General features: G+C 41.3%; 1 protein-coding gene across 2 annotated transcripts in view; it reads left to right on the top strand.

The window, feature by feature from the left end:
• samd4a (sterile alpha motif domain containing 4A) overlaps positions 1 to 17,098 on the top strand; it is a 61,707-nt gene that overhangs the window by 28,046 nt on the left and 16,563 nt on the right. The window contains exons 3-6 of one of the 2 annotated variants that reach the window (XM_059353358.1): positions 6,644 to 7,240; positions 11,603 to 11,890; positions 14,478 to 14,587; positions 15,621 to 15,704. In XM_059353358.1, the coding sequence (XP_059209341.1) occupies positions 6,644 to 7,240; positions 11,603 to 11,890; positions 14,478 to 14,587; positions 15,621 to 15,704 (1,079 nt within the window). Of the gene's footprint in view, positions 1 to 6,643; positions 7,241 to 11,602; positions 11,891 to 14,477; positions 14,588 to 15,617; positions 15,705 to 17,098 lie in introns of both variants that reach the window. The other variant, XM_059353350.1, reaches the window with a different exon arrangement.

Genomic DNA, 17,098 nt, shown 5'->3' with positions numbered 1-17,098 from the left:
GCTGAAAATGTCAGAGCACACTTTAGAGATACCATTTCTTGTCCAAAAAGTACATCAACTTTATGAATAACCATTCAAAGCTTCCCAGTGCTTAAAAAAACTTTTTTTATGAATAACATGGACAATTTTCTCATCCTGTAAACATGGTAGCCCACTGACTTCCCCATCTGTCTGTCTGCTTTCTGTTTCTGTTGTGCTTCCTTCAGTGCTGACACAGTGTCCACGCTGTGAAGGAAAGGTGGGTGGTTTGAGGGGGAAATTCAGTTAGTCTGGTAACTCTGGAAGAATGAGACAGCCTGATGGCTGAAGGAGCGAAGGATATTTTGTACGTCTCCGTCCTGCAACAGAGAGATGCAAAAGATCCATCGCTCCTTCAGGAGCCGCCCACTGCTGTTTTTTTGGTCCATAAAGGTGTTGTGTAGAGGATGAACCGGGTATTTCAAGATGGCCTCGAACATCTTGACAGTGCATCTCTCCACCACCTCCTCCAGTGTGTCCAACCTGGCTCCAACCACAGAACCAGCTCTTTAGACCAGTCTTTCCAACTGCCTTGCATCTCAGTGTCTGATGCTGCCTCCCCAGCAGACTGCAGCATAAAACAACACACTACCACCACAGACTGATGAAACATCTGCAGCATCTTACTACAGAGGTCAAGAGATCTGAGCTTCCTTAAGAAAAAGAGGCGGCTCTGCCCCTTTTTGTAGAGAGTGTCTGCATTTAGAGACCAGTCCAACTTATAATACTTATAACTTGGCAACACCTCAATGTCCACCCCACCGGTTTTCACTGGCTGAAGAGGGGGGCTTAAACCTGTGTAAATCTATGATAATTTCCTTAGTCTTTGAAGTGTTCAGTAGGAGATAGTTCTTGTGACTCCAGTCACTGAAGGCTTTTATCAGATCCCTATATTCAGATTCCTGTCCATTCCTGATACACACCACAATAGCTTTGTACTATTGGATGTGGTTAATGGTAAATGGACCTGCACTTATATTGCGCTTTTCTAGTCGATTTGCGATCACTCAAAGCACTTTACACTACAGACTGTGCTCATTCACCCATTAACACACATTCATACTGGTGGCAGAGGCTACCCTAAACGGTGCCACCTGCCACCATTGGGAATTCATTCACACACCAATGAAAGCAGCATCGGGAGCAATTTGGGGTTCAGTATCTTGCTCAAGGATATTTCGACATATCGGCTGCCATGGTCAGGGATCAAACCACCAACCCTCCGACCAGGCCACAGCCGCCCCTAACTGAGCCACAGCTGCCCCTATGTGGTAGGACTCAGAGTTGTATTTGAAGTCCGCTGTGTACAGTGTGAACAGGAATGGAGCCAGAACAGTCCCTTGTGGAGCCCCTGAGCTGCTCATTAATGTCCCAGAAACACTGTTCCCCAACCTGACATACTGTGGTCTTCCTGTCAGGTCATCTGTGATCCAGGAGATGAAGGAAAGATCCCCTCCCATCTCTGTGAGCTTGTTTTTCAGTATGTTGGGTTGGATGATGTTGAATGCGCTTGAAAAATCAAAGAACATGATTCTCACATAAGCACCAGTTTCCTCCAGATGAACAAGGGCACAGTGAAGCATGTAGAGGGCAGCATCGTTCACTCCGCAGCACCCTTGTCTTGGTGCCAGAGAGGGTGTCAGAGGGCAGTGCCTGAGCAGGGTGGCACAGAGTTCACCAGCAGAGAAATGCTGTGTCAGCCCCCGAACAAATGACTCTCTCTGTCTGAGGTTTTAGTGTTTGTCTATGTCAGACTTTCTTTTTCGGTGTTTCTTCTCAATGATGCTAATGTGATTCATCAGTTCCTGGCATGCCCCTGTCTCTCTCCATCTGGCATGAAAAAACAAACTTAACATCCTTTGTCTCATTCAATACCTCACATTATCTTTTTCTCACTTTGGTTTACATTGTTTCGTCTGTGTATTGTGTGTGTTTGTATGGGGCTCTCACATGCCTAATTTTGACTTCAACAAAACCATGTCTGTCAGGTGGGATGCAGAAGTGGGTGAGCTCAACCGACCCTCCTCGTTCCAGTGAAGTTCACAGTAACTCTCTGAGTCACAAACCACAAAGGGGGTAAATGAGCTATTGGTATCACTGTGTAAGGAGGAGTAGCAGCTTTTTCTTTCTGTCCTCTGTCAGTTTAACCTCAGTTCAACCGCTCCTCTCATCATTCCTCCGTCTCCTCCTATGTTACTCCACTTGGATGAGGTTAGCACTTTCCGCTTTGAGGCACAGGGTGGGAGCGACCATGCTAGGAAAGTCTGACATGCATGGGAAAACTTTCTCATCCTGTCCATTTTGGATTAACTTTGGCTTGATGTGTTGTGTAAATAAGAATAATAATGAACAGCTAATGGATAAATACTTTGGCTTGATATCAAACAGAATTTTCAACTTGTTTCCATTTTCAATCGGACATTGTCCCCACTTGATTTTCCCTTAACCAATCACCTTCACATGGCCCAGCCTTCCAACTTTGCTCTTTCTTTGCCTTATGCTAACTTGAATAGGGAGAACATAATATAATTGTGCCCTTAGATTAGCCTGGCTAACACCAGACTAATCACAAATGAGATTAGTCTGGAAACCAGCCATTCATTTCTCCGTAGAGGAGGCGTGGCTTACGATCCTTCAGAGCTGTTTATTGGGCGCTTAGAATGTCTATCAAAAGCGTCTTTACGGAGCTCTTAGCCAATCATATCAGTTATACCAGATGACGTATGTAGAGCAACAGAAATTAATGTTTACATAACCAGTCTAGCCCATCTCAACTTTGAGGCTAAAATGCTCAATTCTGCTTCTGCAACTTTTTCTGCAGCATGTTCTGACTCTGGCTGCTCACAGTCTACCGGCAGTGTTGGTGTGTGTGTGTCTGTCTGTGTGTGTGTGTCTGTGAGAGAGTGTTGATTGCTGCTTTGCTTCTCCAGTTCTCGCTTTCTGCAAGATTATTTATTTTCACGCCTTATTCCCCCTCATGTAATTCAGCCACACACATCCACTGATTTTATGGGCAATAGACGAGCTGCTGCGGGTCTCTCGGCGGCTCCGCTGTCCCCCGGCTCGTAGCTAGATCACCGGCGTTACAGCAGTGAGTGGTAGCGGGGCTAGTTGGTAGATTAGGCTTTGGCCAAATCCTGTCAGAAGCAAGGCTAAAACATCCTTTTTGGTGGTGAAACAGGAGTTAAAAGTCAAACGTTCTTCTTTTAAAATCAACTTTCGCTCTAAACTATTTAAAATGCCGCCTACAGCTAAAGAGAGCTTCACGTCTGCTGCAGCCATGTTGAATCTGTAAGAAAACTACAAGCTTCAGTCTGCCGAGTAGTACCCGTCATCGTCCTACCGTCCCTCCCCGCTCTGTGATTGTATCCCTAAAACAGGGCTAAGAAACAGCCCTGGTTGCCAGACTGTGTGGAGGTTCGAAATGAAATTCGAGCGCGCAAGGCAGTATGGGTATACCCAGGCTACAGTTAGACAAAAAGTATATCAAATTTGTGAAAGTGAAACGAGCAATTCGACAGGGGGTTGTGATGCTCAAAACAATCTTTCAACCATTTTACAGCAACAGAGTCTTCTAATGATTGGCTCATCATTAGTTCCTCTGCTTCAATCGTTTGTTGAATTCTGTGATAACTGAGGAACTGATATTTCATGTCATGATGCCAGATGAATCCGAGTTGGCAGATTCGAAGGTCTGGGTCCAGGCAAACATCTCATACCATTTTGTCACCCAGGGTTGGTTGTTTTCACACGCACAGTTATTCACCCTCACTGGTCTGGTGCATTTGTGTAATAGGTAGCTCAGTGTATCTCCTGGTAGTTGACCTCTGACCTGCTGTAGGTTCAACTACTGTGACCCCTCTTTGAGCAGTGAGACATGCTGCATGTTTGTTCACTGTGAAGGCTGACTCCTTGACCCTCTCACCTTGGAGTGAGAGGTCAATAAGCCTGAAGTGGCTTCTTGACTTCTAGGTGTTGAGATTTCACACCAGCCATTCTCTTCTGATTTAGTTTAAGTAATTATTAAGGGAATATAGAGATAGCTTCTAACTGAAACACTTTAGAAATGATCACCAGTACACTAGTCATCAAAAGCATGTTTTGTCTTACTTTAAAGCATTACTTAAGCTGTACCTCCTTTTATCCAAGTAGAACTATGTCCTCCTTTGCTGAATCCATAGACCTCAGTATGTCTTGTTCCCAGTGTGCAGTGCACACTTCTCTTTATAACAGCTCTGGTGAAGTGAGGTCCAGGAATATACTGAAAGTCAGATCAAATAATTTGGTAAAGGGTTGTAACTTAACATAAGGACAGAGAACATGATTATAATCATCATACTGAATGCTGTGAAATATCTTCCCGTGGTAAAAACGGCAACCACACAACATTATTAGACAATTCATAAATACAGCAACATAAAACATCCTCGTTGGCAAACATTGCAATTGTTGTGTTAACTGAGAAAATTATGTGATTAAAATAACCACAGCATTTATGCAAATGTTTAAACATATTTTATTATTTCACTTATTTAATCAGTCATATTTATTGTGTAGATTTTTTTTATTATGATTATTTGACAGACCTAAACAGTTTATCTGTCAAAGCTGCATGTTATTTTCAGTAGACATCACCAGTTGATATTTTAGTTAAAAAATGAACTCCAGTAGGAGTCTGTCCTGTTGTCAGATTTGTTAAAAGAAATGTTTGGTCATGCAACATTTTTTTAACAAATGGTGGCTGTGATAACATTGCAGATTTAACAACTGATCTTGTGATTGCTTCAGCTTGGAACAGTAGCTACAATAACTGAGGGGGAAAGTGTTGTTTAGTCGAGAATTAAAGCAATTTTTAATGGAACACATGCTGTCTTTAAAACAGTCATTATAGTTGACTCATTTAATACAGATTCAAAACTGTCATGAACAATTTTTAAAAAGTGCTACACTGATCTACTTCACACAAATGGACTATAAACAGGCAGTGATGCCAAGTTTTGCTGTGTTTTGCTTGAGACATTTTAGTTGCTGTTGGTTGTTGTGTCAGTGACAAAAACGAAGTGTCAGGCCTTTTTATTGTCTCTGAGTAACTTGTGATTGCAGACAAACCTTTTCTTAGACTGTCAAACAAATGTGAACAAAGGTTTTTACTGTCAACAGTAAATGGTGATGTCTAAAAGTTGGCAGTGCTCCACTGCTTCTGTAAGCATTCTTAGAGTATTAATCAGCGATTTTCTGTTACATCTTAATGTTTTCCAGACATTTGGAAACAAATGCGTTTTAATCATGGAACAATTCCTGTTCTCGGATGGACCAAGGCTTGCCTCATTCAGAGGAATGAAGGATTACATCATCCTTGGAGCAGAGGGGAGTAACTCCCTGGCTCCCCTCACACACCTCGCTCCCTCCCTCCATTTATTATTTTCTCCTCCTCCCTCTAAAACTAGTTTCTACCTCAGACTTTCCCCACCTCCTTTCTCCTTGTACTTTACATCACTCTTACTGTGGGCGGTCTGCTGAGTTTTGGGACAGTCTGACAGAGTTCACTCCGTCTTCATGTCACCCACTCACGTAAACTGACATGGATCTGAAGAAAAAAGTACCTGTAGGGGGATCCCAAAAAGCTTTTCATGCTTTTTGAGCCGTCCATTACAATTATGTCTTAGTTCAATAAAATATAAAATAAACCCTAAAACTGGAAAAAGATTTTTCTTTTTTATGAAGACACACATGCTGCTGATCTAGAGAGTCATATGAATGTGTGCATATAAGTGTGTAAAACTGTCAATTCCATGCTGTGAGTAGGCTCAACCTGGAATTATTTAATCCCTCAATCCTAGTCATCTTTCATAGGGTGACATGAATTTGAACCTTGTTTGGAAGGCTTCAGGGTCTGGTCGTCCATCTGCCCAGCCAGAGCTGCAGCTGTCCACTCAACGGGGCAGAGAGAGCTGTACATCATCACAAAGTAGACTGTGACATTGAGATATCTTTGGACAGAAGGGCTAGCAGATGTATTTTTTAGTTTCACCTCATATGTTACATATTTAGAGACAAGATCCTTGTGGGTTAAGAGTCACCACTGTGGTCAGATTCAAACAGACACATCTCCGAAGCAAGAAGCGACCGGCGTCCTGCCTCTATTTGTGTGGCTGTCCAAAGCTGTCACCCTGACCAGTTGGTATCTATAGCTCTGGTCCAAGATGATAGGAATGGGCTCCTAGCGGCCCACTGACTCGGACAACAATAGAGCTCCATGACCTCCAGGTTATGTATAGAGTTGTATACCCACCATCAGGAGCCTACAGAGATGGCTGTTTAGAGAAAAATAGAAGGATGACGTTGCAGTGGGCCTGACATCATCTTTGTGTCTTCTATTTTTATCTGTACATGTGTTCACTAATCCATCTCTCCATCTATCAATTACATTCTTCTCTGCTTCCACATTGGATACAATAAAGCTGATATCTTAGGTTATGCATCCAGCAGTTTCATCACTGTGGTCCAGCCACCCATGACTGCATGAATTTAAATGTCAGCGCCTCATTAAGTTGGCAGCCTTTTGTTGAAATAAATGGTGTATTATTGGTTTGTAATGCTTATTACTTTTTGTTTCCTCCTCCAGGGGTGATCAGCCAGTGGCAAAGTGAATCTAAGGAGCGGGTCATCTCGCTCGTCCTCACTCATCTCCCGCTGCTCAAACCGGGTAACGTTGAAGCCAAGGGCGAGTACATGCGCCTGCTGCCACGCATCCTGGCCCACACAATCGAGCATGGCCGTCACCTGGAGGAGTCTCGACAGCTCCTGTCCTACGCCCTCATCCACCCAGCCACCTCCCTGGAAGACCGCTCCGCCCTGGCACTCTGGCTCAACCACCTGGAGGAGAGGGCTGCTGCCCGGGGAGACTCACTGGAAAGGCCTCCTCCTTCTGGGCCGCACCACCACCACCACCAGTCCACACCTCCATCCACCCTCTCCTCATCTGGATCCTCCTCCTCCACAAGCACTTCTTCATCAGGCAATCTCTACTCCTTGCATCACCACCAGCGCTACGGCTCTGACGACCGCCTCAACGGGTGGCAGAGCTCCAGGGATTCAGGGTTGGGTGGAGGCTGGCATCAGCAGCAGCAGGGCTGTGAGAACGGGCACCTCCTTCTCTACCCTTCATCCTCTGTGCCAGCAACCATCAACACGGTTGGAACTGGTGGAGGCGGAAACACTAGTAAGTGAAGCCTTTTCTGTCCTGTGTGCCTTGTAGTGCGTTCAGCCCATTCTAATCTTTTCGTTCCTCATCAGTAATATTTTCATTTAACTTACTGCAACAAACACGTATTACTTAATAACCTGCCCTTTAAAATACAACCCTGATTTTAAAAAAAAAAAAAAGTTGTCAAAAAACATTATCCTTTATAACATATATTTAATTGAAAACTGTATCAAGAGTGTATTTTATGTTCAAACTGATAAACTTTTGTTTTCTGTAAGTATACACTGAATTTGATGCAATCTGTTTTACGTTTAACACAACATCCAAACTTTTTCTGTTTCTCAGTCAGAGCATGAGCATCTTTAACACTTGTCCACAGTCTTTTGTTATTTTAGCAATAATTTGTGTTCCTTATTCATACACAAGTCATCTTTTCATTGTGTGTTATGGAAATAAGTTGACAGATGGTAGGGATGAAAGCAGACCTTGATTTACACAATGTATCATCATCAGATCACTGATAGAGGCCATAAACTTTATTGGATTATCAAAGTTTTCCATTAGGGTTTTTCACTTTTTCACTCTAAACATTTGGACTGAAAATCAACAATAACCATCTTTTAGTTACATACTCAGTTTAAATCCCTCAGTCACAGTCTCTGTCTAAACTAGTCAATCAATCCTCCTTTCATTGATCAGCATGAATGCCAAGTTTATTTCCTTTGTTTGCTACACTTCACAGAAAAAAATGTCATATTCATTTTATAGTCTCTTACATTTTGCACACAGAATGAATTGATTCCTTTTCGGTCTTTTTTCATCAGTGTGCAGACATTTCTTTCTGTGAAATACGGACATCTTTTGATAATCCTGGATTCAAGACCATAGACCCTTTCACAAATCTTTTACTCTCCTTGCTCTATTTCCTTTGATAAGTTTATCTTTTCAGACATGAAATCAGCTGCTATTCAATCCCAGACTAGCTTGTGTACTTGTGAAGTCAAGGTGGTCAAAACCACTAAACCAGCTGAGAACACCTCACTGATTAGAGCCGCCTACTCCCGCCTGATACGCCTGATTGGCCTGATTGGCCTGATTGGCCTGATTGTAGCTTCTTTGTCTGGTGTGACCACCTGATTGCCCGAGCCCTGACACAATTTCACACAAGGGTCTCTAAGCCCTTCCTTTATAATCATGGTCATTTATTTTAGTATCATCTGTACACTATTCTGCTGCTGTATTTTGCACTGTAAGGCATATTTTAACCACCTTTAAAGGCCCACCTAAAAATTTTAATTCAGTTTAAATGTGTATTTTATTAAGAATATTTTCACAGATTTACCTTTCCCTCAAACAGCACTTTTTGGCGGAGAACTGACGCTTGAATGCCGTCTTCAAAGTCACCAGATTCCTTTGACAAAAACAATAATTTTTACCTCGCAGAACACAGGAGTTGCTGGTCCACCGTTGCCTCAATCTGCTAGTATGTTTGTGTTATTGTGTGACTTTGGTGTTTCAAAGGGTCAGTTCAGATTCACTCAAAACTTACCAAACACAGTAAATACATCCTGAACACACCAAATAGCTGCAGATCGTAAATACACTCTGAACAACATACACAGCAACTACAGAGGCTGTGTGAGGTGGAAGACAACACACAGAGAGGGCAGGGCTGTTGAAATTGAACATAACTATGGTCAGTGCAGGATATTTCCAGACAAGAATGCAAGGGCTCTGTGTTTTTTTTCTGGGAGATGAAAGAAACAGCTGAGGGTTTATAAATAAAGACACATTTAAAGCCACTGCTCACTGCTCCAAGAAAGATCCTCTTGTATTTTTGCCTGCTAGCAGCTTCGGTCCCCACTAAGAAGACCTCCGGATTTCACAACTGATAAACTAGAGTTACCCCAGACACCAGCACAGGATTGGTGGAGACTGTGAGCAGATGGTTTTCTCTAACTAATTGAAGTGAGCACTGAAAAACACACAAGAATATATGTGCGGATATTTAGTGGTATGCAAAGTCAGAGGAATATGTTAAAATATGTTTCGTGAAGGCATCAATTTTCTCATTAGCACAGCCATAGGTTAGTCAATGAGTCTTAAGTCCCACCCCACCCCCCACCCCTCCCTCTACACTGTGTTCATCTGGTCGTGATGGTGATTACAGGAATATAATTGTCCAGTCACATCAACCTGTGCACCACTGACGCCACATCCTGTTGGGCCCCCCCCACACACACACACACCCAACCATACTCTGTAGTCCAAGCCACAGCAGCACATACCTCCCATCCTTTCCCTTGTAAGGCAGCCTTTGTGGGAGACTGTATTTAGGGAAAATGGCTAATATTTAGGGACTGGAACTTGTAATGTTAGCTGGGCACCTATTTTAAACGGGGCCCATGAAGTCCTATACATAGCGCCAACAGTAAGAGGACCGCATATAGGAGGAGGAGGAGAGAGCCTGGAGTATTGGTGGCAGCTTACCCCGTCAGAGCGGCGACACAAAAAGCTCTCTGGCTCTCCACCTTTTTATTCTGTTTACCTCCTTCAGCAGAGAAAATCTGAGTTGTTAGAGCTGCTTAAATATTAGAATTTTAGTAGTAGCGGCTACCTTGCTCCATCATGAATTCATCCTGCGTTGCTAAGATTTCAATTATTGATAGAGAAATGGGGTGAGAGACGAGGACAAAAGAAAGGTTCATCAAACAGACAGATTTCTATGCAATGGATTTATTCATCATTATTCCTTCAAGTACAGAAAAAAAAGAGTTTGTAAAGCATCAGTGATACTTCTACCTCATTCGTGAGGTATTGTATGTCATGTAGCTTCAAGGTTATGGCTCAAAACCAACAAGCAAATAAAGGAGATAACTTACATCAAGACCAATTGAATATTGTAAGTGATTGTGGCCCTTTTTGCCCAATTATAAAGTTAGTCAATAAATTGTCTGACTCTTGAGGAGATATTTTGCAGTAGTCATAAATCTAAGAATATCAAGAGGCTGTCCGTTTGAGAGATGTAAGTCTAGATGTCTACAGTTGCAGGCAAACAAGATATCAGGAGAGTTTTGTGTCTTCGCTGCCTGGCAGATGCAGCCTCCTCCCTTACAGCTGTCTCAAGTTAACTCACAAACAAATACTGCTTTTAATTTCACATCTGAGCTAGTTTTACAAGTATAGCAGCGGAGATCTAATGTCAGTCAAGGATAAGAAATTGTGAACAGTTTCCATATGCAAAGCAAAAAAAAAAAAATTTTTTTCACTGCTCTACAAAAGACAGGCATATTCCAGAGGAGGAAAAATCCTATTTAGTAAAATGTTATTTGATAAGGATGAGTGTAGATGTGATGCTAAAACAAATGCACTCTTTTATATCATAATAATCTAAAATTAGAAATCTAGCAGACACATCCAGGGCCATCTCTGCATATCAGGTTAGTGTGTAAAAGCACAGAGATATACAGGAGATGATTGGCACTTAAAACCACATGCTTCACTGTAGCTGATCATTCTGTACAGGGTGACTCTGAACAACATTTTCTTTAAATATGTGATTTGATATTCTTAATTTATGTTATACACCAAACATGACACGTGGCATCGTATGTGGTGCTAAAGTGTTTTACTCAGTGTTTATAGAGATTATGTGACAACAAACAGATAGCTGCATTTGAATGCAGAATTTGTAGTCAGTGGGACAAGATTTCAAGTTTATGTGGAATGAATCTTGAATCTTGGAGACATTGAGCTTGTTTGATTTTTAGATTTGTAATAGCATTTTTTCAAATGCATCTGCATTAATATGCAAATATAGATTTAAAGAGATAAACCAAAATGTTGTTTTGGCTTAAAACAAAACAAAAAGTATTAAATTGATAATGAGACTGCATTAATAACAGTATAGCAGGTCTTGGCCCATATATCTTTTATGTTAATAATAATATTAACAATATATATGCTTATATAGCACGTTTCAAGAGCAGATATCACAGAGTGCTTCACAACATTAAACACAATAGTAATTTGAAAAGGCACAACGACGGATATAAAATACAAAGTCATTTCGTCCAACCTAGATTGGTTGTCACCAAAATGTACTTTATTTGATGTGAGGATCAGGCAAAGGACAGTAATTAATATTTTAATATCAGCACAGATGCACGCTGTGGTGTGTAAGAAAGATGAGTCCTATTTTGGGATAATGTTTCAGGCTAGCCTAACTTATATACATTTGTGTTCCTGTTAGGCAATTTATTATTTAAAACAAATTAAAAGACAACTTCATGTTAACTGAACAGTGGGCATGATTTCTCTTGCTTATCCAAGCTGTCAGCCTGCACCCACCTCACGACTCCTGTATTTATCTTGCAGTCCTGACGAGTGGAGGTGGCAGCCAACAGCACAGTCCCCTGAAGCGCTCCGTGTCCCTCACGCCTCCTATGAGTGGCCCCAGCAACCAGCCTCTAGGCCATGTCTGGCTCTCACAGGAGGACCTACGGACCACGAGGGGCCCAGCCCCAGATCACGCACCTCTCTCACCCCAGAGCAGCATCGCTTCCTCTGGCAGTGGAGGCAGTGAGCACCTAGAAGAGGCTGGTTTAGGAGGAGGTTCAGGTCTGCATCGCAGCTCCTTCCATGATGAGGGCAGCGGCATGAGGGGTGAGAACTAAACACCTGCGTACCTTTAGTGAACGCCACTGACTGATTCACACATATACATGTGCAACAGGTTCAACCAAACCAGTGCTGTTAACTTAGTAACTATGGGGCTAGATTTTTTTTTCTTTTTAACACCTTTTTGTTCAGACATACTGCAGCTACTTTCTACTGAAAAGAGTCACCAATGCATTGAAAACACACCACAACTACCTTTTTCTACAAAACTACTATAGAAAGTGGAGGGTATAAGTCATATACTTTAATTTATTTTATGGTAATTATACCAAGTTTGGCTACATTCTAACAGACTGAAAGAACTATAGATACCGCCTTTTGTTATGGTAAGAAAGAGGCAGACATTGCTGTCTGAAGAGCAGTAGATCAGGATGCAGGTAAGGCTTTATCCATTTCAGAATTTTATATTTGTATCAATACAAATAATTATTTTTTTCATATAGACTAAAAGGCATAATCCAAAGATCTATTAGCATATTTTTAAGTTATTATTCGACCGCATTAACACAGTGAAATGCCACAGTTGCATAATTAATTGAAAATATTTGTACACTTCTCACTGGGATGGGTCTGTGCACTCTGCCTTGCGATTCAACATGGCCGGTCAGAGAGAACTGCTTGTTATGGAGCATTTCCTCCATAGAAGTTCACAGTAGGCGGCACTTCAGTTAGCTTGGAAAGGCCTGGGCCATAGTGAAGGTGGCCACTGAGCTTTACAGAACCCCTCACCCTGGACTTCGCTGCTTCCCAAAGTTTCGAGTCAGCCCTCACTGTACTCTGATTGATGGGTGACTGACAAATGACTCGACTTGGTGCAGGCTGTAGTTCCAGGAAACACATTTCCACATAATTTGGTTTGACTTTTTAAGAATTTACTATCAAACTGAATGGACTTGGAAGTGGATCTGAAGGGTTTAAATGCTTGATGGCATTCTGAGATGATTCAGGGGGTTAAAAGACGTAATATATGGTCTTTTTGATCTAAGTGTCTAACTGGGAGACAGACATGACCAGTTCAGTGTTGAACCTTATATGACTTTCTACTGTGTGTGCTGTTGAGGTGTTCAGCTAGAGGCTGTGGTGAGTTGTTGATCCTGTCAGAGCAGTTTGTCAGGGGGAAGCAGAGGACTGAACTGCCAACCCCGGTGACCTTACTGTGAGGCTGTCACTGTCTGCACTGGAGTGAAACCTTTCAAGTCGCCTCTGTGTTTCATGTTGTCATGCAGCTAAACAGGAAGGCAACGCTAATATTCAACAGCCCCAAGAGAACAAGCTACTATTTGTCAATTTCACCTAAGTAGAAAAATGTTGACACAGTTCTTGAGTTGATTGTAACTGCCAGAGAAGACTGCACTGGGTGTCAGGTATCAAGAGGTGGAATAAAGTTCACAGAGCATTGACTTTTAAGTAATTTAATGAATGCGTTTGTGCACTTACCTGGCAAAATAATTTTGTTTCATTCAAGACAGACTTGGTTTTAAACTCTTATCACAATATCCATTAATCAGCTAAATCAAACAGCTGTCTAATTGTGATCAAACACTCTGCTGAAGTCAAGATGACGCCCCACATCATGTGGGATGTAAAGGCCAGTGTTCATACAGTCATACAAAGTCTGTGTTTGCTCTCAGCGCTTCTGCAAATGTATCAATGTGCTCGGATGAACATAGAGCAACGATTAACAAAGACAAAATACCATAAACATGTTTTAAAGACAGCAAACAAAATAGAAAGATACATTCACAAACATATGTGTTTGTTTGTACTGCAGTTATAAACGTGTAAGCAAAGAAACAAGCAAATCAGCAACAGGCTTTACTGTAAACTGCAAATTAGAGCAATGATGTGTCAGCAACTACTAGCCTTGAACACTCTCAGCTGTTTGAAGACAAGCTGAGCAGCATCCAAATATGTGGTCAGTAAGAACTTGATTAGTTCATCTTTCTGCCAACACTTTGTCTTTCTAACTGCTTATAATTAAGGTTGATTTGATTTTGCATTATAATTACATACACAGATTAAGATATATTACTGTGATAAAGATATTAATGAAATGAATGTACATTCCAGCATGTAGAATGTTTTGCATAAATTGAGGGAAATACGTGCACACTGATTTAATCTTGAGAGGTGTTGAGGTTGATATCGATCAACACCATTCTCTTTTTCAGATGATTTTTATAGTTTATTTTTATGCATTATGTATTTATTTTTGGTATATTTCTTTTGAAACAAAGAAAACCCAATAAGGCCACTGGGAGAACACAGACCTCTGCCACGGCCGTGGCTCTGGCTCTGCACTCTGCAATATATTGAAAAATAATTTGTGTATCCACCCCGTGATTCAGATCCAGTCCAAAATGTAATCTGTTTTTCTTTGGCCCTTGCTTCACCCTTCTACCAAGTTTCATAAAATTCAGGCCAGCAGTCTTTCTGTAATCCTACTGACAAAAAAACAAACAAACCAAATAATGTAACAGTTTAGGTTGTATGTTATCTGCTGCAGTAATAATGTAAGAATTGTGAGCTGCCCAATAAAATTCTTGTAATATGATTTTCTTCTGCCCCACAGATGTTCCTGCATGGCTGAAGAGTCTCCGTCTCCACAAGTACGCCGCTCTCTTCTCCACAATGACCTACGATGAGATGATGTCACTGACTGAGGAGCAGCTAGAAGCACAGGTCTTTATATACAGCAGCACGCCCACACATACACAGTTAGTTTCAATATAATTTGTAAAAAGATTGTGAACTGTACATGAAAATAGTTGTAACAGTAGAGTGTCTATTTTCATATTCAGTTCAGTTTTATTTAAAGTGCCAAATCATAACAGAAGTTATCTCAAAGTACTTTTCAGGACCATAAGTGATCAAGTACAGAGACACATGACTGAGCATGAAAAACATATAAACCTGATTTTATTCCACCAACTTGACATTTGTTTACAAAGCAATACTTCAAATAATATTTCAGCATGTAGTTCTGTTTCATTATGGGTAGAAGATGAATAGAAGCATAAACATGTCAGTTCTTTTGACTAGTATTAAATAAAAAGACATTTCTTAACATGATATTGACCAGTTTAAAGATATCAAATAAATTAAAATCAATGTAATTATGTAACTAGCTTCAGACAGTTGATAATGTTGGAATAAACGGTAGCACTTTCTGTGCATGTACTTAAAGACATTGAGGAGTTTATTTTGAAACAGAGGATGCAGCTAAAATTAACACAGCTCACCGGGAAGCTGTATACTTCCTCCAGGTGCTGCTAACTCTTTCTGTCTGACCGTTGCATAATGCACACACTGAGACAAGCTGACCTCCAATAAAGGTGTGTGACAATGGATTTCATACACTGCTACTGATTTGATCAGGAAATATCTGGATGATCAAGTTCATGATCAGTTCTACATGGAACACAAGTTTTGATAACAAAAATTATTTTTCTGGAATCTGTTTTAGCTCTTTTTTTGCCTTGTAAAATGTGAGCAGATTAGTTGTTTCTCTCCAAACTTCACTTGCTGCATCTCCTGCTGTTATATTTTCCTGCAAAACATCTGCCTCACTGTTGTGTAAAGAGCAGTTGTTCAGAAAAAAGAAGCCCTTTTGAAAGAACACCCTGTGTTTGTACACTGCACGGCTTTATCTCAAGGAACAGGTTTCAGTCTTCAGCAAAGGGATGTTTCATGCAAACTTTTTTTCCAACAGAAGGTCACTAAAGGAGCAAGGCACAAGATTGTTATCAGCATCATGAAACTCAAAGACAGGCAGAACTTACTGCGCAGCTTGGAAAAGGTCAGTGATTACATGGCACATCTTTTTCTTCTTCTCTTCATCCACACACACACACACAAATAAAGTACTCATGCAGCTTCTAGTACTACCTGGAAATATTTCACTTGTTGATTTATTTATCTGTTTTGTTGATTGAGTTCTGTAACCTTAGCGGACACCACAGGGCACCGCTTCTCTTTTCTCATGTCTTTGAGAGTAAGAGTGAGAAGGGTGGCCATTCTGAGTCGGTGTTATGTATCTGAGATGGCAGCTAAGGGAACACCTAATCCAGGAAGGAGAGTTTTGGGCTCCGAATTTAAACCCATCTGCCTCCCCCCACCCCTCACCCCTCCATTCAGCCTTCAAAGCAAGACAATGGCGCTCAAGGGCACACCGCAGGAGGGACTTCTTGGGCCAGCTAAATTCAGGCTTAACCTTTTCACCAACGCTTCATTTAAAAATTTGTTACTGCTGCGTTGGTAGGGCTGCGGAAACAAGACACCTGTTGCTTGGTATTTTGGGTTTACACAGACTCGTGTAGAGCGCTGCCGTGTGAAGAGAGGGAGGCTGATATGAAGGAAAAACCGCATGTATGTATTTTTGGTATTACTTTATTCTATCACATGGCAGTGTGGTCAGGGACCCCACCCCTTCTGTTAGCCTGTTAATATGTCAGCATGTTGGTCAAAAGTAGGGCTATACTGTTACTGAATGTCTTTTTATTTAACATTCAAAGCTTTTTTTTGGAGATTTTCAAATAAAGCTTTAAATGTTTTGTGATGCCATTATTCTTGAAACATTTCAAATTAACTTTTTTTAATGAATATTACTCAACAAATGCAATGTAAAGTTCAGTTAGATTGCTGCAAGACGGCACTGTTAATAGATGGGTGTGCCTCCCTTTGTGAGCAGGAGAGCAAACAGTTTTCAACTGCAGTCAAAATGTTGTTTTCAACAGCTGACCACCAACAAATATGGATTGAAGCAGGATGTTCTGTCAGTTAAAAACATGTTGTGGGTGTTCCCGGTGGCGCACCTGGTAGAGCGCATACCACAGAGGCCCAGTCCTCGTGAGCGGGCGGCCCGGGTTCGAGTCCGGCTCGGAGCCCTTTCCCGCGTGTCTTCCCCTCTGTCACCCCCTTTCACTCTAACATCTCTACTGTCAATAAAGCTATAAAATGCCCCAAAAAAATCTTTAAAAAAAAAAAACATGTTGTGAATTTTGGAATTGATTACATCTATGTACATTTTGACTTTTGGACATTGGAGATTTAAATTTGGGATGTCATTAGCAGATTTCTCTTGTATGATCATATTGAACTTTTTGCGACACAGAGGTAGTTCACCCAAACAAGGTAGAGCTGCAGTTCTTATTCTTGTCATCTTCACTGTCATTGCTACACCAGATCTGTCAC

The sequence above is a fragment of the Centropristis striata genome, chromosome 2 (assembly GCF_030273125.1).
Source record: "Centropristis striata isolate RG_2023a ecotype Rhode Island chromosome 2, C.striata_1.0, whole genome shotgun sequence".
Taxonomy (NCBI): domain Eukaryota; kingdom Metazoa; phylum Chordata; class Actinopteri; order Perciformes; family Serranidae; genus Centropristis; species Centropristis striata.
Note: the sequence above shows the minus strand (reverse complement) of the source record. Positions and strands in the feature narration are given on the sequence as shown.